Raw genomic sequence first — 21,430 nt, 5'->3', positions numbered from 1 at the left:
GGAGATGCTGCGGGGGAAATAAGCAGAGCAAGCTGCTCTGATTGGCTTTGGGGAGGCGGACACTCTGTCTATATAAATGACAATCACATCCTCTGTGCCTTTTAACTGTCACGGAGGAGAAGAGAGAGAAGAGAGAGAGAGAGAGAGGGAGCAAGCACCTCGGGGCTGCCTGTGAGTACAGCTCTTTGTCCTTGTAGCCTGGGGGACCAGCCCCACTGGAGAGTCCAGCTCCTGGATGGCTGTGACCCTGGGGTCTGGGGACCAGAGGTTTGCCTGTTGCTTTCAGCTGGGTGGATTTCCTCTGGCCGGCTTGGGACGGCTCGGCATCCAGCTGTGGGCTGGTGGGGCACACTATAGGAACTTTTTACAGACATAGGTGCCAACTGAAGTCACCTGCCTTTGTGTGTGTCTCTCAGCAACAGGTCAGGGAAAGAAGCAGAAACTTCGGATGGTTTTTTTAGCCCGTGTTCTCTGAGCCACGATAACAACAAAGCGAGTGGAAATGAGCTTCCGGGCTGGTTCCTGGTGCATGTGGAGCCCACGGAGGCCAGGAGATGGGGTGGGAAAGGAGGTGGCAGGGAACCAGGTGGACCCAGGCTGCATGGAGGACACAGAACATCCCCTGCCCGGGCTCCTGTCCTCAGCGTGCAGGAGAGCTGACAGTCCTCCCGAAAGATGGTTGTAAACACCTGCTCTGATGTTTGTAAGGGGCGGGGCACGCAGTAGGTGGTCAATAATGGGAGCTGTAGTATTAACAAGCCAGTCACCTGCAGGTGGGGATGTGGGAGGGGGTTGAAATGCTGCTCAGTGCTTCCCCTGCCCCGGGGAATATTGTTCTCTCCAGTTTCCAAAGGGAAGTTCAAGCAAGTGATCTGGGCTCCCCCCGCCCCCCAATCTTATTTCTCTCTTAAAGGCTCCAAGACCTGGGTGCTCCCACTTGATTTCTCATTAAACGGGCAGCATTTTCCCCTCTGAAACAGAACCGAAAGCAAAGATGCCCCTTGCAGCATGAAAGCTGGCCTCTTCGGGTTTCCCAGGCTGCTGGAGAGAAACAGACCCTCTCTGCCGGGGGGGGGGGGGGGGGGCAGCCTGTGCAGTCCCCGGGCAAAGACAGAGGACATCCTGGAGTGGCTGACACATAGGCAACACAAGGAGTATCTGGATGGTTCTGAAAGGGAGAAAATTGTGTCCTTTACCGCAACCTCTTTCTCTTCTTCTGGACACGTGGTGGGGGCGCTTCTGCGCACGGCCAATTTGACGAAAATGCTTAAAAACAACAACAACCCTGCCAAACCCTTACAAATCCAGATAAGTAGCTGGGGGATTTATTTACATCTGTTTTCCCCTCTCGAGGATGCGGATCATTCTGAAGGTTTTACCCTGTAACCTTGGAAACTCAGTCTGGCGGCAAGTTTGGGGAAAGACCCCAGGAAAATTAGACTTTGTGCATAAGAGAGGTCCTGAAGTGTCTCAAGGTGCTCATCAGCATTTCTGGAGGAAGATGCTCAGGGCATAAGGGGGCAGAGCATAGGCACAAGGCCTCAGAGGAACCGGTCTGGTCTTCCGAGTGCACAAACCCACCGGGGAAACTGCCTGTAGCCGAGTGCGCTGAGACCAGCCCCCTGCTTCCCTGAGCCCATTTCCTCATTTCTAGAGCGGGGATAGTATTGCTACCCTGCAAGGCTGACGTGAAGATTGGGAGGACATCGCTACCCTGTGTAGAGTGACTATTTCAGCATTTGCTTGGGTCTGGAGGAGGTGGGGGGGGCACTTCTCCGGGCCACGGAGGACAGCGGAGTCGGTCTAGCCTCTGCCCATTTCTGCCCAGGTGGGGGCTCAGGTCAGAACTTTCACCTATGCACCTGCTCTGCCGTGCGGTGAACCGGCAGCACCCAGACCACACTCTGGGTTGCAGGTGCTGCCCCCCCCAGCCCAGATCAGAGCCTCCTCTGGGTGGGCAGAGGCGGCAGGTGGCTCAGGAGTGCATGGCCCCCCGGCCTGTCAAGGGAGGAGGGTGCCTTCAGCATCCGAAACTCCAGCCCCCACTGCTTCCCCTTACCGGTTGTATAGCCTTGGTCGGGGCACCAGCCCCTCTGAACCTTGGTCAAACGGCGATAGTAATACTCACGGGCAGGATTCCTGAGATACGGCATACAACAAGCCTGGAAGTTGGGCATCTGGTTTTTCGAACAATAGGATAGGGCAGTCCTGGGTCAACGTGTTCTTGAGCTTTGACTTGGGGAAGCCTCAAACACAGATTTCTTAGCAACACTGGGAACAGGCCAGCAACCACCTCCAAGGAGTAAGAGAGAGTCCACAGTCAATATTTACCACTGGCTTGATTTATGAAAAAAACGGAGACTCCCCAAAGAGTGTGCCAAAGCCAACTAAACAGACTCACGATGGCAGGTGTCATGTATTTGAAATAGATGATAAATCAATACGTGAGTTAACCAGAGGACGTGACTGCTATTATGAGAAAAGCAACCAACTAGAACATAATTTAATAGTCTTGAGTCTATGGAAAAGGCAGAGATGATGGTGGCCTTTTGTGACCTATTAATATGACTACAAGAGAGCAAGAGAAAGGGGGTGAGAGTTTTAAAGGGGAGGAGAGGTGCTTTCCAAGCAAGGAAAGTGTCTTCTGGAAGAACATGAAATAAAAGGAAAACAGATGGGGGGACATTAAAAATTGGAATTACTGGATGGTTCTTGTATAAACTTGTCAGAATAGCAATTACCATGAATGAAAGTGATAAAAATTTTAAAAATTTTAAATTTCAATTTAAAATAAGTTTAAATTTAAAATGTGAGCAAATGATAAAAGCCACTGTCTTCCACTCAGTTACCAGTTACTTTCATGTACATTGGGGTGTCCTTGTTGAAATAGGGACTCTCATCGGTCAGCATTTTTATTAGCTCACAGGTGAAGCTCGTGGCTTGTATTCTTATTAATCTTCGTAATAACCTTGTTAGGACCATTACCATCCCCTCGAACAAACGGAAAGGCCCTTGGCACCGAGAGGCTAGGGACACAGCTGGACCCTGCACCCTGGGCCTGGCCCCTCCTGAATGTACTGGACTCAAGCATAGGTTTCGCACATCCCCAACAACCCTGGCCAGGGTGTGGGCTGACAAACCCTGAGAAAGACAGGACTAAATTCAGGAAACCGGTCTCTCCCTGAGCCTCCAGTGGTGAGTTCCCAAACGCCCCCAAGGGGCCATACGGGTCCAGGCAGCTCACAAGGCCTCTCTTGCTTCACTGGGGGTCACGACCAAGGGGAACACAATGGGCTGGTTCCAGCTCTTTGCTGGACGTGCCTGTGGCCAAGCCACCTGACCTCTCCACGTCCCCACCTCCGGCCTGGAAGATGGCCATTATACCAAGAATTCTAAAAGAGGGTGCATAATCATTAACCTGCAAAGGCATGAGCTGATGGGCAGGGGGGTTCTACCCGGTCTGTGCTGGACACCCAGGAAGCCTCCTCCTGTCTGACCAGCTTGGCTGGCATTAGAGAGGTTCCCTGCTACACTGAACAGAACCGGATCCAAGCCTGCCGTTGCACAGGACTATGCTCTTCCTCTTAGCAGCCTGGAGGAGGAGGAAGAACGTGCCTCTGGGATCAGAGTAGACAGAAGGACTTGAGTCCCGGCTCTGCTCCGAGAGGCTGTCTGCTTCCTCCCCTGTAGACCAGGCAGCGAGATGTTGCAGGTAGAAGGCCCCCCGGCCTCTAAGGCTGTCTGCGTCTGACATTTGTTTTGCTACTGATGTTAGGAAATCATCACGTTAGAACACAATCCTGACCCAGCTGGGTCATCTGGCGGTGACAGAACCCCAGGGTAGTGCAGGGCAAACAGGAGGAAATCCCCGCCCAGGACAAAGACCGAGCCTCAGTGTTTTCCTGGATGATGATGCTCATGGGCAGGACCCATAGAGAAATCTGTGTCATGATTTCTCTTTTACTCTCATGGGAACAGATTGCTGCTTCTACCTGCATCCCTGCAAACGTATCCTGAGACGTGAAACTGCCCGGGAAATTGACACTTTAAGCAATTTCAGAAGAAAAATACCGCGGCAACCAACTTGTTGATATTATTCTGATTTACGCCTGATCTTGGACAATTTGGCCAGTGGTCACCAAGGTATGTGTGTTATTTGGTACCTCTTTTTTCACTTATGTTTCCCATTTGCCCAAGTATAGTAAGCAACATTATGTTCATAGAGTGCACACGGGTACCTTATTAACACCTGCTGGGCAGACGTCTCGGTGTGCTCGTCCCTCGTCTGCTGCTGCCGTCATGAGGCACGTCGCTGTGTTTTCCTATTGAATTTGTCCCTCAAAGATGTCAGTTCCCAAATGGAATTAAGAGGTGTAAAGTTTTCCGTTCTTTCGCACGCTGTCATTTCCTTTCCAGAGGAACCGGAATGATACGAACATGTCCCCCGCCACTCAGCCTGGCAAGCACGAACACCCCATAGAGATCCCTCGGGGGCGTTTGGGAACTCACCACTGGAGGCTCAGGGAGAGACCGGTTTCCTGAATTTAGTCCTGTCTTTCTCAGGGTTTGTCAGCCCACACCCTGGCCAGGGTTGTTGGGGATGTGCGAAACCTATGCTTGAGTCCAGTACATTCAGGAGGGGCCAGGCTCAGGGTGCTGGGTCCAGCTGTGTCCCTAGCCTCTCGGTGCCAAGGGCCTTTCCGTTTGTTCGAGGGGATGGTAATGGTCCTAACAAGGTTATTACGAAGATTAATAAGAATACAAGCCACGAGCTTCACCTGTGAGCTAATAAAAATGCTGACCGATAAGAGTCCCTATTTCAACAAGGACACCCCAATGTACATGAAAGTAACTGGTAACTGAGTGGAAGACAGTGGTCCATGTGTCATATGAGGTACCTGCCTCAATTATCGGAGTTAGAGGGAAGGGCGCTTTGGCATGAAGGACAGAGTGCTAGGAAAGCTTTGCCATCACTTGCTTCACATCTGGGAAGGGTCGTGACATCTCCAGGCCCTAACATTTCAGATCTCCCACCTGTAAAATTAGGGTGGCGATCGCTCAGGCATAACAAAGCTTTAAATGAGTTGGGAAGCCCATCTTGGGCTTGGGTCTCTAGTCCTGCCCCTTCCCTCCCGACCCCGGCTCCCAGGCACCTGGATCCTGTAAGTTTTGCCAGTGGGAGGCGCTGGTGGGAGATTGGAGGACAGAGGTGTCCGCTTTCGTTGTGACACTGGCCCAGGCTCTTCCCGGTGTCAGCTCTGCCTGGGCAAGCCTGACCAGGTCTCCACTTTGCATAATGACCTGGGTCCCACCTCAGGGAGCACAATCTGCTCCCCACATCCCTCCGATCTGGGTGGGAATGGGGCATGGGGGCTCCAAGGGGTTAACTGGCCTTCCTCCGTTACCAGATGTCACCAAGTTAATAAGCAGTGAAGATAAGGTGCAAACCCAGGACTCTGAATTCAGAGTCCACACTCTCTCCTGCGTGCACCGCACCTCCCGGGAACACCTTCTACCATGGCTGCTTCTCCTCCCACATGAGTGAGTCTATGGAGTTTCTTGGTAGCTTTTAGACCTTGTGTGCAGAGGGCCTTACTACATAAGGTCTTAATGCAAGACTGACTTGTTAAGACATCTTTCTGGAGGAGTGTGGGGCTAAGCGTGTAGAGCAAAGGCTCCAAATCACGGGCTCCAAGAGGAGCAGTTGTAGGAAAGTAGGTCTGAGCCCTAAGCCCTGCCCCAGTCCCGTGCCCACCTCTCATTGTGCAATCTGACGCATCCGTGAGCACAACCCAGAGTGCCAGGGGTTGAAAAGAAGCTGTGAGATTTTTGATTAGTGCTTCAATTTCTTTGCTGGTTATGGGTCTGTTCGGGTTTTCTATTTCTTCCTGTTTTAGTTGTGGTAGTTTATATGTTTCTAGGAATGCATCCATTTCTTCCAGATTGCCTAATTCATTGGCATATAGTTGCTCATAATATATTCTTATAATTGTAATTGTTTGTATTTCTTTGGTGTTGGTTGTGATCTCTCCTCTTTCATTTGTGCTTTTATTTGGGTCCTTTCTCTCTCTCTCTCTCTCTCTCTTTTTTTTTTTTTTTTTTTTTTGATAAGTCTGGCCCAGGGTATATCTATCTTACTAATTTTTTCAAAGAACCAGCTCCTAGTTTCATTGATATGTCCTACTGTTCTTTTGGTTTCTATTTCATTGATTTCTGCTCTGATCTTTATTATTTCTCTTCTCCTGCTGGATTTGGGCTTTATTTGCTGTTCTTTCTCTGCTCCTTTAGGTATAGGGTTAGGTTGTATATTGAAGACCTTTCTTGTTTCTTAAGAAAGGCCTGTATTGCTATATACCTCCCTCTTAGGACCGCCTTTGCTGCATCCCAAAGGATCTGAGCTGTTGTGTTTTCGTTTTCATTTGTTTCCATGAAATTTTTTTTTTTAATTCTTCTTTAATTTCCTGGTTGACCCATTCATTCTTTAGTAGGATGCTCTTTAACCTCTACGTATTTGGGTTCCTTCCAAATTTCCTCTTGTGGGCATTAAGGAGGGCACTTGATGGAATGAGCGCTGGGTGTTATACGCAACTGATGAATCACTGAACTCTACCTCTGAGGCTAACAATACACTACATGTTAATTAATTGAATTTTTTAAAAAAGAAAAGAAGCTGCGTTTGCAGTATAGTGGGATTTCCATTTTGTAAACAGATGAGCTTGAGAACCATATATGGAGAAAAAGGTGAAATCATGTTTCACCAAAGGAGAGGGAGGAACTGTTGCTGCTGGTTCTCCTACCCCACAAAATGAGGTACTTTTGCTCAGTTAATACATTTATTTTTATTAAAAAAAAAATAGACTGTTTTTTAGAACAATATCAGGGTTGCAAGAAAATTGAGGAGGGAGTTCTCATATATCTCCTCTGCCCTCCCCCCGCTGCCCCCATCCCACCACCATTTCCCCTAGTTTTTTAAAAATTTTTTAGAAGATTTTATTTATTTATTTGACAGAGAGAGACACGGTGAGAGGGGAACAGAAGCAGGGGAGAGGGAGAAACAGGCTTCCCGCTGAGCAGGGAGCCCGATGGGGGGCTGCATCCCAGGACCCTAGAGATCATGACCTGAGCTGACGACAGATGCTTAATGACTGAGCCACCCAGGTGCTCCCTCCCCAAGTTTTAATAAAAAGTTTTACCTGAATGCCAACTCTGAGGGGCACTTAACTCATTATCCCATGTAATCTCCCAAGAGTCCTTAGAGGTAAGCTTTTTCACCAGGAGCCTTTGTGCGGGGCTGGGAGAGGGTCAGAAAGGGCGAGGATGTGCCTGACTCCGGAGATGGCCATGCCCCTGGCTGTGGCCTTTTGGGGGCTTGTTGAGATTCTTCACACACTATACAGTCACTGAACAAAATGCTAATTTAAATGACGCACAGCTCCTGAATGACTTGTTAACTAGAGTCTTACGCATTATGGAAGAGCATAGGGGATTTCTTTCAAGGCAAGCTGAGACCTGGCCACCCTTATTGTTAGAAGGCTCTCATTGCCAGAAGCTTCCTCATGGTCTGGGTTAGAAGCACTTCTTGGGCTGGGGTTATTTATGCTTCTGCACCCACAGAGAAAATGCTCATCAAGAAACCAGGTGATTCAGGGGAAAATTGGTCCAATTACTTTTGTGCCTAGATTGAGACTGATGTGCTGGAGGGAAAGAGACAAGGCCTCAGTCCCCGGGGGGGAGAAGCGTGTTTTGAATCCTAATTATGGTTCATTTTACCTGGAATAGTGTATTAAAAAATGTAAGCACTTTTCTTTTTATCAAGTTAGAAGAGGAAGGCCAGGAAAGGCTGCAGTGTCCAGTGTCCCAGAGTTTGAACAAGACCATGGCTGCTGAGCCCTGGCAGGCAGAACCATAGACAGGGACAGAGCACCGCCTTGCAGTGGGTCCCTCACCCTCCCAGAGGGACTGACTCCCCACCCCCGCCCCCTGACGCCCAAACTGTGGACTTGGTTCGTCCAGCCAGTTCAGCTCTGTCATTACTGAGGTCCCATGGGCGCTCAGCTACATGACGCCCATGACCTGTGAGACACCGTGTGAGGCCTGGCTTGGGTTCTGGCCAAACCACTGTGGCCAAGGTTGGTCCAGACTCTGGGGGTACTGCTGGAGCCAGAGGACAGGGAAGCTCAAGTCCAAGGTGAACACTGAGGGCTAGGCTGGGCAAACTGCGTTGTTAGCGAGGCTGGAGGGCCAGAGGCTCAGCATGAACTGGACATGAGGGGCCCCGGCGAGGGTGGGTCAGGGTTCCATAGGGACCATTATCTCTTTTTTAAAAAATATTTTTCTTTATTTGAGAGACAGAGAGACAGAGAGCGAGCATGAGCAGGGTAGGAGGGGCAGAGGGAGAGGGAGAAGCAGGCTCCCTGCTGAGCAGGGAGCCCAATGTGGGGCTCGATCCCAGGACCTTGAGATCATGACCTGAGCTGAAGGCAGATGCTTCACCGACTGAGCCACCCAGGCATCCTGGGACCATTGTCTCTTGTGGCTTTTCCTGTGGCAGATATGTGATGGGCTCGTGGTTATGGCTGTCTTAAAGGTAAAGAGTAGGGTATAACAGGGCATATTTCAGAAATGAAATGTTTACAGGACCAGATGTTCCGTTTGTCCATTCATATATTCAGTCATTCATCCCTCTCAGTCAGCAAGCATTCGAGGTGCTCAGTGTGGCCCCGGGTCAGTGCTTGGTCCTGAGAAAGCAAAAATCAACAGTTGAGGACTCAGCTCGGGGAAGCCCCAGTTGGCAGAGAATATCAGTGGAATGATAAATCACATAACCAAATAAGCCCTAGGCCAGGCAGGAGGGACGAGGGGGTGCAGGGGAATTCAGACCTGCCTGAGCTTGTGGGGCCAGAGCTGTGCCCTGCCCTGCACTGACTGGGAAGCCGGGGGGTGCACGGGGTGCAGAAGTCCAGGGACGAGCTGGGGTCCCTGCACCCACGCAACATGACAACGATTGCACATAGATCACTGGGACTGGGCCGCCCGGTGATCAGATTATGTCCACAGAAGCTCTTCGGAGGGCCTGGGGAGGCATCAGTCACCCACTTTATCACTGTCTACATCTTCCAGCCAATATTTGCCCAGCTTAGGGGCATGAGATATCAAACAGCTACAAAATGAAGCATGAGATTCTCTGAGGCTTCGGCCTTAAGAGCCTTCTGGAAAGGCCTTTGTGGGAAATAATAGGCAAATTAATGGCAGAACAGCTAGAATATAATGAGCCAGTCTCATCTTACGATTTGGGAATATTTCTTCGGAGGGTGAGTTGGTGTGCGTGTCTGGCCATTTTTCCTGAGGCGTCGGTGTTGGCTATCCGTGCTGTGTTGTTCCTGCTGAAAGGAGCAGCTGATTCTCTGGGAACCAAAGCGTGTTTCTTAATTGTGCCCAGCTCCTCATGCTGGATCTTCTGCGAGTTCCCTGTGCTAATCCACAGCAGGGCACATAGAGATCGCCCGAATATTTACTCCACAGGGCATTTTTTTGAAGATTTATTTATTTATTTTAGAAAGAGAATGCAGGGGGGAGGGGCAGAGGGAAAGGGAGACAGAAACACAGCAGACTCTGTGCTGAACATGGAGCCCCACGTGGGGCTCGATCTCAGAACCCCAAGATCATGACCTGAGCCGAAACCAAGAAGCGGACGCTCAACTGACTGCCAGCCCAGCATCCCATCCACAGGGCATTTTTAATAGTCATTCCCCTGGTACAAATCATAAAGGAAAAGATCATGAGACTCGATTACATAAAAATTGAAATTCTTATAGGTCAGAAGAAAATTATCAGCAAAATTAGGTCAAGTAAAAAATGAAGAAAATGTCTGCAAAATATATCACAGACATAAGGGCGAACCTGTTACAATGGAGTTTTCACAATTAAATAAGCAGTGGACAAGCACTTCATAAAAGAAATCCACATGGCAAAGAAGCAAGAGAAACCCATCGAACCTCATTAAACCAAGTAAAACAGGATCATCAATACCTGTGAGGCCGGTAAAGCTTAAAATGAGATTGCTCAAACCCAGTGTTGGTGACAGCATGGCAAACGGAGCATTGTTACACACTCCCTCTGGGAGAGCACTTTGGAATGTTCAACGATTGAAGCGTACTGTGAATACAGCACGTGTAAGCTGTGAAATACGAACAACTGTGAGAAAGAACATGCTGGAAAAGTATTTATTAACGTGGGACATGCACATAAAATTGCTTAGTGAAAAGCAAGCTAGCAAAAAAAGACCTGCAAATCCATACAGTTTTAGTTGCATTTGAATCATGTCAACTTGAAATACTTTGATTTGGGGGTTTTAATAAGCAAGGTTTACTATCTGTGCAAAATTCGAAATAATCAGTCACTCTGAATGAAAAATCAGTTTCAAAGCCTGCAGGCCCAGGGAATTATAAACCAGAAGTTATGCCGATAAAGCTTTGGGGCTTTGCGCTAAGAGCCTTTGGAAAGTCTGGCTGTGATATCCTGGATGAGAAGCAGAGCACTCCTTGGCCCTGAGCTTATAAGCACAAATGCGGACTCCAGCGATCACAGGTTTTTAGCATTCACTGTTGCTGCAACTTAGAGTACTTTATGTCCCAGTTGCTGTGACTCATGCATTCACTAGATGCAAAATGTATCCCCAGACAATAACACGGAGTTGAGGGTTTGCTCTACCAATCGATCTTGAAGCAACCTGGAAACATCTAACTCATGTACCAGGGAGCGCTCTGAGGAAAGCATCCTGGAGACTGGAGAGAGCACCGAGGCCTGGAAAGGCATCCTCAGACTGGCTCACCTCTGCCAAGACGCCCTCCTCGGGCAAACTTCAGTCCTGCTTCTGTGAGCCATCTTCATTCACACTCAATTTGGCACGCTGAGCCCGGGTTTGGCGAAGAATCCTGCCAGCCAGCTCATCAGGGAAGGCCCTACCCTTGATATCCAGTCGAGCTCTTCTTTCCCTACCCTGGACCCCCAACCAAGTTGCTCTGAGTCATGTTCCATCTACTCCCTACCCTACCTGTTGCCTATGAATCCCCACCTTCCCCTGTTGCATTGGGAGCTAAAGTCAGTCTCCCTCCCCTGTTGGCAATAGTCTTGAATAAAATCTTCTTGTTGTGTTTAACAAGTGTCTGGTGAACCATTCCTCTTTAATACCTTTTACCTCATAAATATGGTTGAAAAAACTCCACAGAAACCCAGCACGGACAATGGGAATCGATGGAAGATGTGCTGGCATTCCGACACCAAATTCATCACCTGTGTTACATACAGAAAGTGTAGAATCACCCCCCACCCAGCACGTATCCCCATGGAAAAGTCAGTCGCGAATTATGAAGCTTTGAACTGTGGGAAGAATTCAAAAATGCACCCCTTGCTTAGCACCCAGTGGTCCCTTACAAATACAGGAAGCATTCTGGAAGGACATGCATCAGAATTCTGAGTGGTGGGATTCCAGATGAATACCTTTCTTTGCATTGTCCCAGTTCCCTGTTTCAAAAATACAGCCAGTTCTTCTTATTCACAGATCTCCTACGTGCAAATTCACCTACCTGCTAAAATTCGTTTGTGATCCCGAAATCCATACTCGTGGCGCTTTCCTGACCATAAATAAAATAAAATCTGAAGCACACTGTACGGGTCCTCCATGCACAAAGCATGATGTGCCTTAGGGAGAAAACACGTGTGTTGGAGAAGCTTCCTGGCATGAGTTATCGTGCAGTTGGCCATGAGTCCAAACTTAATTATGAATATCAAATAAAGCATCTTTAAAAAATTACAACAATATTGTGTACTGATTGGTTGACCTATCTGTGACCAGAGATTCAGGATCCTCACCCTGCATTTCCCCCGGGGAATGCTGTGGTGTCCAAGGAGACTTTATGGACCCTCACTGCCCCAAGTAACCAGAATCACCTGCATCTTCCTGATGTCATGAGGAAGGAAAGCGCTGGGTCTGGGATGCAGGTTGCACGCAGGGGTGTGGTCCCAGCTGGGATGGAATCGAAAGGAAGCAGACACAAGCTGGCGGGAGGTTACACACACCGGGCTCTGGACTGACTGAGTGCTTGACACTCACCATGTGAGTTCACCTCCACACTTTCCTGAGGAATCGGCTTTGTCACCTTCAGCTCTCCTGTGGGCACAGAGGCTCAGAGAGTTATGCTTGCCTGTCTCTGTCCAGCAGCTAGTGAGGGGCAAGGCAGGACTTGGTCGGTGTTTGTCATGAGGGTTGGGATGGACCAGGACAAGAAGTGTGTGCTTCTAGCCCCATTCACTGATGCAGGTGGTAAGACGAGAGTAGTTGGTCAATGGTAGGATGAGCGTGGGACCTATGTGTTCAAAACCAGTGGTGCTTCCATCCATCCAGACATGGAGGGAGGTGCTCCCGACCTGGGATCTGGGTATTTCCGTCACCGCCCAGGTGGCCCCAGCAGTCAGTTCGCTGGTAACTGCCCCAGTCCAGTTTAGAGGTTGTCATATTTGCTAACTGATTTATTTTCTCTCACTGTGAAGGTTCTGCCACCATGAACTCCAGTGAATTCCGAAGGAGAGGGAAGGAGATGGTGGATTTTGTGGCTGACTACTTGGAAGGCATCGAGGGGCGCCAGGTCTACCCCGATGTGGAGCCCGGCTACCTGCGGCCCCTGATCCCCACCACTGCCCCCGAGGAGCCAGACACATTTGAGGACATCCTCAACGATGTTGAGAAGATAATCATGCCAGGGGTAAGTCTGGACCCAAGGCTGCGAAACAGAAGGGTTAGCATTAAGGTGGCACCTACTGGGAATTGGGCAGGTCACACGTGTTATGCTAGGTGGAGTCCTATGCTAGGCATAGGTCCTCACGGCCACCTTGCTGGTGAGCCAACGGAGCCAACAGAGGCCCAGAGAGGTTAGGTGTTCAGCCTGAGGTCACACAGCTAGTAAGTGATGGGGCCAGGACTGCACCCCAGATTGTGTGGACTCCTAGGGCAATGAGTATGCTTTCCTCCATAGATCCCCAGGTCAGGCCCCACCCTGAGCCCCTGGTACATGCGTGAGCCCTCATAGGACCTTTGGGGGACATAGACCCCTGGTGGTTTGTTTCAAGTAAGTTCCTTGCTCAAAATAAAGCAAGCACATTTCTAACATTCTTGTGTTTAGCAAGGCAAATTGCATGCCCGGAAGAAATTATTTATTTTACTTGAGAATGAGGGGTGTGTGACCCTGCTTCTGTGCAGATTCTGTCCATGGAGGCAGACCTCTTTATCTGAAGCCACTGAGTCACGGGGCCACCGAGCCGGGGTAGGGCTGTTCCTCCAGACCAGAATGCCTCTTTCAGACCTGCTGCTCACTTTCCACCTCCCAGGGGTTTCCCTTGACATTTGGGCTTGGAGCGAAGTGGGGGATTCTTGTTCTCGCCTTTGAGGTTGTGCAAACACACTGAGTCGCTCCGCACTAAGGCACTAAGCCCTTCCAGGCGAGGTGTGGTTAAATGTCAGGCAGAGGGGGTGGTAAAGCACTCTGGGCCTGGGTGGCTGAGACCGCAGACATTTATTTGCTTCTCATAGTCCCGAGATTGGGAGTGTGAGATCAAGGTGCCAGCAGATTTGGTTCCTGGTAAGGATTCTCAGCCTGGCTTGTGGATGGCCGCCTCTGGGCATCCCTCACACCCCACCCCTAATGTCATTACAGTGTGGGTTAGGGCTTCAACATAGGAATTTGGGGAGCACAAACATGCCCTCCATAACGGGGGATGTGGGAGACAATAGAATTTGGAGTTTTCTGGCGGTGTGAGAAGGGGGCATTCAGTGTGCAGAGCTGCGCTGGGATGTGCACGGTCCTGGGTCCCTGGGATGTGCACGGCCCTGGGTCCCTGGGTCCCTGGGTGGGCTGCAAGGGACAGTAGATGAGCTCTCGGGGCTCCTGTCTGCAGGTATGCGGAGTGAGCGCAGGAATATCCATCTCGAGTGTGGTGTGAGCATCAGTTGAGCGTGAAAGCAAAGGTGCAGGGATCCCCAGTGGAGAATCACTCCTGTCCTTCGCCAGGTGTCAGGGCAAGCAGGGAGGGGACACAGTGAGGGGCCTTTGGGGGCCCACTCGCACTCCCGGGGGCTCCTTCCTCCTTAGAACTATGGGAATTTATAATTTGCGAAGGCACGGACATGGACATGAATGTATTAGCATTAGATTACTTTTTTTCCCTGGACCTGAATGTTTACTTCTTCCTTCTGATTCTTCAAAGAAATTAAAATATTTTCTGGGCCCCTAAAAGTATCTCGTAGGCCCTAGACACTGGACCTGCCATTCCCTATACCCCTTTCAGCTCCACCAGCAGCCTCTCTTGCCTGAGCCCCCCAGGCTGGGACTGTGCTGAGCTTCTAGGTCTCTCCAGACCATTGCCCCCTCCTTCTTGGTCCCCACAAGCTCCTGGCCACCCCTGCCCCCACCCCAGACCGAATCCCCTGGTCCTCCCTGGGTTTCTGTAGTATGTGTCCATCCCTCCCCTGCTCAGTGCTCCAGGAGCATCCATGCTGGCTCCCCGCCCTCAACCTGGGGTGGGGGGTGACCGTGGCGGGAGCAGGACTGGTCTTAAGTCCCCAGGACCGCTCCCAGTTCTCAGAGAGCTCCCAGTCGGCTACCTTCACAACCAGGTGGTCTTTTGTGCCACATGGGGCCCAATGGACAGTTTGTAACTAGTTTATTAAAGATGTATTCGCATTTTTCTCCAGACCATGAAAATGAGGCGTGTTGGCAAGAATACCTCCACTGCCCAGGGGCGGAGGGTGTCTTTTTTTTTCTTTTTTTAAGATTTTATTTATTTATTTGACAGAGAGAGACACAGGGAGAGAGGGAACACAAGCAGGGGGAGCGGGAGAGGGAGAAGCAGGCTCCCTGCTGAGGAGGGAGCCCGATACGGGGCTCGATCCCAGGACCCTGGGATCATGACCTGAGCCGAAGGCAGACGCTTAACGACTGAGCCACCCAGGCGCCCTGGGGAGGGTGTCTTAAATGCTTTATTTATTCTGTTCCCTCCTGACAGGCTGGTCAACAGCCCCTCCTCCCCCCATTTTCTCCCCTCCCCCATCTTCTTCCCAGACTCTGAGATGTTCCCAGCCAGTCCTGCTTTCCCATTCCCAGCGGGCTTGCCGGGCCCCTGCCTCCCTAACCGGGCATGTCTTGGCACATCTGCTCCCTGCCCCCTGACCCCCCGGTGTGGCCCCACTGCTGCCCCAGCCTGGGCCCCCCCACAGCAAGGCTGGGGACAGAAGAGAGGAGGGATGTGGGGGGTGATGGAGCTAGGGTTGCTGGAGGGGTGACTTGCATAGGAGATTGAGTTGGTGGCAGGAAGACCAGCTGACGAATCTGTGAAATCGGGTTTGGTTTTTTTTTTCTAATATGGATTTTACTTTTTTAGAGCAGTTTTAGGGAAACGAGGCTTCTAACCAGGGAGATGGGGCCTCTGTTGTTGCTCTTTCTCTGCCAAGTGCACCTAACCAGGATATAAGATACAGTGTTGCTTTTTCAAGACCTCACCTGCCGTGTCGGCAAACAGAGGGGACCTGGGTCCTCCCCACGTGGGGCTGGGCTCCCTCACACCCCAATGTCTCCACACAGGTGACCCATTGGCACAACCCCTACTTCTTCGCCTACTTCCCCACGGCCAACTCGTACCCAGCCCTGCTTGCAGACATACTGTGTGGGGCCATCGGCTGCATCGGCTTCTCCTGGGTGAGCTCGGGGCGACCCTGGGGGATCCTGGCAATGGTGGGAGATGCTGCCGTGGGGACAGGGCTCCTGTGCCCGCAGGACCTGAGCAGGTGGCAGTGGCAGCTGTGGGAAGGGAAGGGGGAAGGACTCAGCCTTGGAGAGAGTGCCTCGTAAGGGAACTTGGAATTCAGGGAGATAGAACGAGATAAAGTCTCCTTTCTGGAAAATAGCCCAGTTCTGCATAGCAGCACTTCTTCTTTTTAGAGGTACTTGGTATGAATTAAAATCACAGCCAAGGCCCTGGAGTTTCTGCAGCCCATGCCTGGGCATCTGCATTCCTCCCGAGCATTCCAGAGGATTTCTATATACTCTGCAGCTGCCCGGGGCTCATTCCATCCGTCCGCAGCCTGGCGAGGCCCCCGCCCATCACCCGCATGGAGTGATGCGGGGCAGGCGGCTCTGGAAATGGGGCCAACTCCTGCCCCCCATGCCAGACGTCCTGGCGCCACCTCATCTGGGGATAAAATACCAGAGGAGCGGCCAGGCTTGGCTCCTCTGTGTGGCTCCCTGCTCCCAGGCCCAGTGCTACTGGAGGGATTCCCTCCTCCCTACACGCAGAGCACTCAGAAGTAGAGCGATGGCCTGCCAACAGCATCGGGGATCCCAGGGCCTCCTGGGTCCAAAGTGCCACCTGGCTCGTGCCTTGGAGCTGAGTGGACTCATGGGTGCTGACTCGTGCTGCCCAAGGACCCAAGGCAGGTGAAGGCGGTGTTGGTTTATGAATGCTTAGTGCCGAGCGGCGGGACCCAGCATCTCCCTGCTCCCCCCAACCTGCCTCGCTTGCTCTTTAGACTGAGACTTCCATCTGTCTGTCTGTCTGTCCGGAGTTGCTGGGGGACGGAGTCAGCCTCCCGGGAAGGGTTGGGGGGGTCATCCCAGGCTCCCTGCCGTGGCTCTCTGAACTGCTCTCTGCCAGGTGCCGAGAGCAGCATGAGCACGGACAGGGTGGCCTCGGTCACCTCCTCCCTTTGTCTTTGCTGAGCACCCCTTTCTGAAGGACACTTTCTTTCATGAGCTAGCTTGGCTCGTCCAGAGCCATCCTGTCACTTTGGGGTGACTCGGCATCTATCCCATGATGTCTGTTCTTTCTGCGGACGCTCTGATTTCTCTGGAGCCTGGGAGGGCTGCCTCCCTGCCCCTCGGCTGTGCTGGCCAAGACATGGGTTCCTAATAGTGAGTGCAGTTCCCACGCCTGGAGCTGGTCTTGGCTAGGATGGGGTAGGACCCTCCCCCAGGGCAGACTAGCAGGGAGAACATTCTGCTCGTTCTTACCAGCCATGCATCATGGGCTGGTGTGCATCCTTGGGTGGGGACCAAGCCAACCTGTCCTCGCCCCTGTGCAATGACAGAGGAGCGTCCAAGATTGCAGAGCACCATCTCGAGCCCATAAAAGGCGAGGTCAGCAACCTGCCCGGGGGCTCCCAGGGGATTCGGGCCACCTGGAACCTACCTCCCGGACTGCGTCCAGTCTCACTGCTGCTCTCACTTGTGACTATATAGGAGACTCCACCAGTGTGTCTTTCTAGATCCTTCTGTATATACACGGATGTGGCTAGATGGGGCTGCATGTGGTGGAGCGCAGCCCAGCGCACTGGGGTCATTCTGGGCTGTGCCTTCCATCCCAGCCATTCTCCCACGAGTCCTGGTCAAAGGGCACAGGTCTGAAACTCCTTTCAGCTCATTTCAGGCGTTTGAACAGCCTCTGGGACTGGGAGATTTTAATCTGAGGTTCAGTGGAAGAGTAAACCCTCCTGCTGCTCCCCAAGTCCTGCAAGACCCGGCCCTTGTTTTGACACCAGCCTCTAGAGATGGGGGATGGGGAGGTCACCGTCCCTCCTGGGGCAGATCTGGGATCTGGGGACTGTGGTTCCCTCAGTTCTTTGAGGGCGAGAAAGAAGAGGGATGGCGTGTGTGCTAAGCGCTCCGCACGGCACGTGCCCAGAGTGGGCCCCCCTATTGCTTCAGAGCTTCCAGAGCGAGGGGTCCTGTGGCTGTGCCCAGTTGGTGGGTAAGAGGGGAGTGGGGGGAGGACAAGTCTCAGCTGATGCTTCTCCCTGGGACCCCCGGGTGGGAGAGCATGCCATCACATTAACCCTACCCAGGGATGGGCCTTTGGCAAATGTTTAAGCCTTTTTATGAAACTGATGCTGAGATCCTAAGTGACAGAGCGTACCCGTCCATGACAAGCCGGCAGGTGGCTGATTCCGGGCTTCCCTCCCCGCTAGGCCGCGAGTCCGGCGTGCACAGAGCTGGAGACCGTGATGATGGACTGGCTGGGGAAGATGCTGAAGCTGCCAGAGGCATTTTTGGCGGGGCAAGTGGGAGAAGGGGGCGGAGTGATCCAGGTAAGCAGCAGGGGAGGGGTGTTCAGCTTCCCGGGACGCTGAGGGTGACGTCCCAGGGCCATAGCGGCAGGTGGAAAAAAAAGAGGTGCTTGAGCTTCCTGTGTGTCCTTCTGGGGAACAAGCAGTCAGGAAGCCTCTGGATCTGGATTTGGGTCCTGGCGCTCTCTGTCCCTCCCTCCCCCAAGCTCCATAGATCAAAGTGGCGCCTGAGCACTTTGCAGGCATTAATTCGTTTAATTCTACAACAGACTAGGAATTAGGGGCCATTTTAACACCATTTGACAGGCAAGGGCACTGAGGCACAGAGCCGTGGGGTGACTGGCCCACCAGCCCCCCCAGTCCCCCCGCTGGTCAGTTCTAGAGCTGGGCTCTGAGCCTACATCTGTCTGACTGCAGAGCCGTGACTGCCACCACCCTGATCACTGTCCTTCGAGCAGGGAGCGCACCTGTGACGGAGTCCTTCCACAGCTTCTAGAAAGTTCTATGTCAATGAGAACCAAGGTCACTTGACGTTGCTGCCTTTTCTACGCACCGTGTCATTCATTCTCCTCTTTGGACGTGTGTTGTTGACAGCAATGATGTCCCAGGCATCGTCAGGGACAGTCACTTCCCACCGGGAGCCTCCGGACAAATGCACCAAGGCGATGTGGGCTTTGTGCTCTTTCTATTTCCCAGCATGCACGATGGGCTCTGTTGAACCCACCCCCCTCCTTGACATCATTCTTCTGGTGTCAAGTATAGGACTCTGAAATTGGGAAAGCACCGTTGGATTTAAAGGCTCCGGGACTCAGTTAAAGCAACTGTTAATCTGCCCGTGGGCCAGTGAAAGTGCTGAGTCCGGACTGTGTGCCATCACCTGGCTGGTGTGGCCAAAGTCAGGTAGGACGCAAGCCCCCACTGCCCGGGGCTGGCCTGCTGCTCACCCAGACCAGGGCTTCTCACTTCCGTGTGTCCGTTTTCTGTTGCTGTTGCTGCAAATTTTGGTGGCTTAAAACAGCACAAACCTGGGGCGCCTGGGTGGCTCAGTCGTTAAGCCTCTGCCTTCAGCTCAGGTCATGATCTCGGGGTCCTGGGATCGAGCCCCGCATCGGGCTCCCTGCTCAGCTGGGAGCCTGCCTCTCCCTCTGCCTCTGCCCTTCCCCCTGCTTGTGCTCTCTCTCTCTCTCTTTCTCTGACAAATAAATAAATAAAATCAGAAAAACAAACAGCACAAACCTATCATCTTACAATCTTACAATGAGTGTAGCTCAGGCGTCTGACACCCAGGAAGCTCCAGGCGAGCATCTTGCCTTGCCTTTTCTAGTTTCTGGAAGCTTCCCACAGGGCTGGGCCATGGCCCCTTCTCCATCTCCAAAGCCCGCAGCGTTCCATCTCTCTGACCCCTCTTTCTCAGTCACGTCTCCCTCTGACTACAGATGAGGAAGGTTCTCCACTTTCAAGAGCCCCCTCAAATAATCCAAGATAATCCTGTGTCACGGCTCTTAATCACATCGGCAAGATCCCTGTCTCCACGTAAACACTCACAGCTTTGGGATTAAGACCTGGACATCTTTGGGAGGCCTTATTCGGCCAACTGCACGCACTTTGCGTCAGAGTCACGGAGGGAGTCCCAGACCCGACCCCTCGAGCTTGGACTCGACAGGCCTTGGCTCAGGAAGGGGCATTCCTGGGCCCAGCTCAGGTCACTCCGAAGAGCCACACGCTGGGACTGCTGGCTGACTTCTTTGCAGCCAACAGGCCACCGTGGCCAGGCTCGGAGCCCTTCCCTCTGTCTTCTCCTGCCTCCCCGTCTCTGGTTCTCGAAACTTCCATCCTCTGACACTGATTCTGAGCAGGTTTCGATTTGAGGCCGTGAGCCAGCCTTAAACGTGAACACAGTAGAACAAGGATTTCCTCACAAGGGCAAACTATTTCAGCTCCCTGGACCCAGGGCGAGGCTGTCATGTACCTGCTGGCCTCAGGGAGGGAGGCTGCGCCCCTCCCCTGCTCCTCACCTTGGAAGAGGTTGGCGGCTCTGCAAACTCCAGAACAGCCGACCTGGTTCTCCAGAGGCCACCACGGCGGTCCCTCCTCTAAGGAAGGGCAGAGTCCGGGTACTGACAGAAGAGCAGGCGGCCGCAGCGGGGCAGAAGGAGAGCAGAGTTTCGGGGAGGGGACTTTGGCTTTGAATCCTACTTGACTCAGTTCCAGGTCTGGGGAGAGCTCACACTCCCGGCCACCTGGATGCTGGCGGCAGACTTTACTTTTCCTTTGTAATTCCACACAGTGTGCCCAGATCCACTTTTCTCGTCTGTCCCATTCACTCTGAGCGCCCCCCACCCCCTTTCGCCCCCCTGTTGGGTGAGCCCTATTAATCCAGACTCAGCTCCTTCTTCCCCCCCGGGGAAGTCTTGCTTCTGCTGCACCTGTCACTGTGGGCCGCCCTCCCAAAAGCCCTTTGTGGGTTTTCCAGGACCTTCCATTTTCCACAAGGCAGCCACCTCTCCTGTCATTTCCAGCTTTCTTAGGTTATTTTCCTTTTTTGGTCATTTTCTCCTCTCTATTTTGGAGGGAATTGCTCATTGTTTTCTCCACACCAGTTTCCATTTTCCACATTGCCCGTTTATCCCTTCAAGATCCACTTTGGTTCTGCTATTCCTCTTTACAAAAGTGTCGTCCCCTTTCCATTCATGAAAACCAGACCCATGGGGCTCCTGGGGGCATCAGTCAGTTAAGTGTCTGCCTTCGGCTCCGGTCATGATCCCAGGGTCCTGGGATGGAGCCCCGAAACGGGCTCCCTGCTCAACAGGGAGTCTGCTTCTCCCTCTCCTGTTCCCCCTGCTTGTGCTCTCGCTCTCTCTGACAGAAAAAAAAAAAAAAAAAGATAAAGAAAAGCAGGCCTTGACAGTAAAAATGGAAAAGATACAGGACCGTTTGGGGGCAGACTTCTGGTATTATTTCAGTCCTTGCGTGTGTGTGTGTGTGTGTGTGTGTGTATATACAAGATTGGGATAATATAATATTTTCTGGATGGTATTTTACCCACTATTTTGTTGGGAGCATTTCCCATCCTTTGAGGATATTATTGCATTATTTTCTACGATGCATCACAGTTTATGTAAATAATACATGACATACATTGTATCAGATTTTCCCCTTTATAAATAACATCTCAGAGGATACCATTTAGGGCAAGTGCAACGATCTTCTAAGGAAATTATCGCCTTCCTGCTGAGGCTCTCTGAATTAAGACCATATCCACCGTTCATGCTCCACAAAAAGTCAAAAAAAAAAAAACCCCACAAAAATAAAAAGAGTGTT

The 21,430-nt window shown here is 51.8% G+C and overlaps 1 protein-coding gene across 1 annotated transcript in view; it reads left to right on the top strand.

The window, feature by feature from the left end:
- The window catches only part of DDC (dopa decarboxylase), an 82,259-nt gene that overhangs the window by 7,050 nt on the left and 53,779 nt on the right, over window positions 1-21,430 (top strand). The window contains exons 2-5 of the mRNA XM_032430527.1: window positions 3,979-4,143; window positions 12,550-12,761; window positions 15,633-15,746; window positions 18,011-18,130. Of these exons, the coding sequence (XP_032286418.1) occupies window positions 12,561-12,761; window positions 15,633-15,746; window positions 18,011-18,130 (435 nt within the window). The 5' untranslated portion in view covers window positions 3,979-4,143; window positions 12,550-12,560. The remainder of the gene's footprint in view (window positions 1-3,978; window positions 4,144-12,549; window positions 12,762-15,632; window positions 15,747-18,010; window positions 18,131-21,430) is intronic.

Source organism: Phoca vitulina, unplaced genomic scaffold, assembly GCF_004348235.1.
Source record: "Phoca vitulina isolate PV1807 unplaced genomic scaffold, GSC_HSeal_1.0 scaffold44, whole genome shotgun sequence".
In the NCBI taxonomy this organism is placed as follows: domain Eukaryota; kingdom Metazoa; phylum Chordata; class Mammalia; order Carnivora; family Phocidae; genus Phoca; species Phoca vitulina.
The sequence above is the reverse complement of the archived record's forward strand: the minus strand, read 5'-3'. Positions and strand labels throughout refer to the sequence as shown.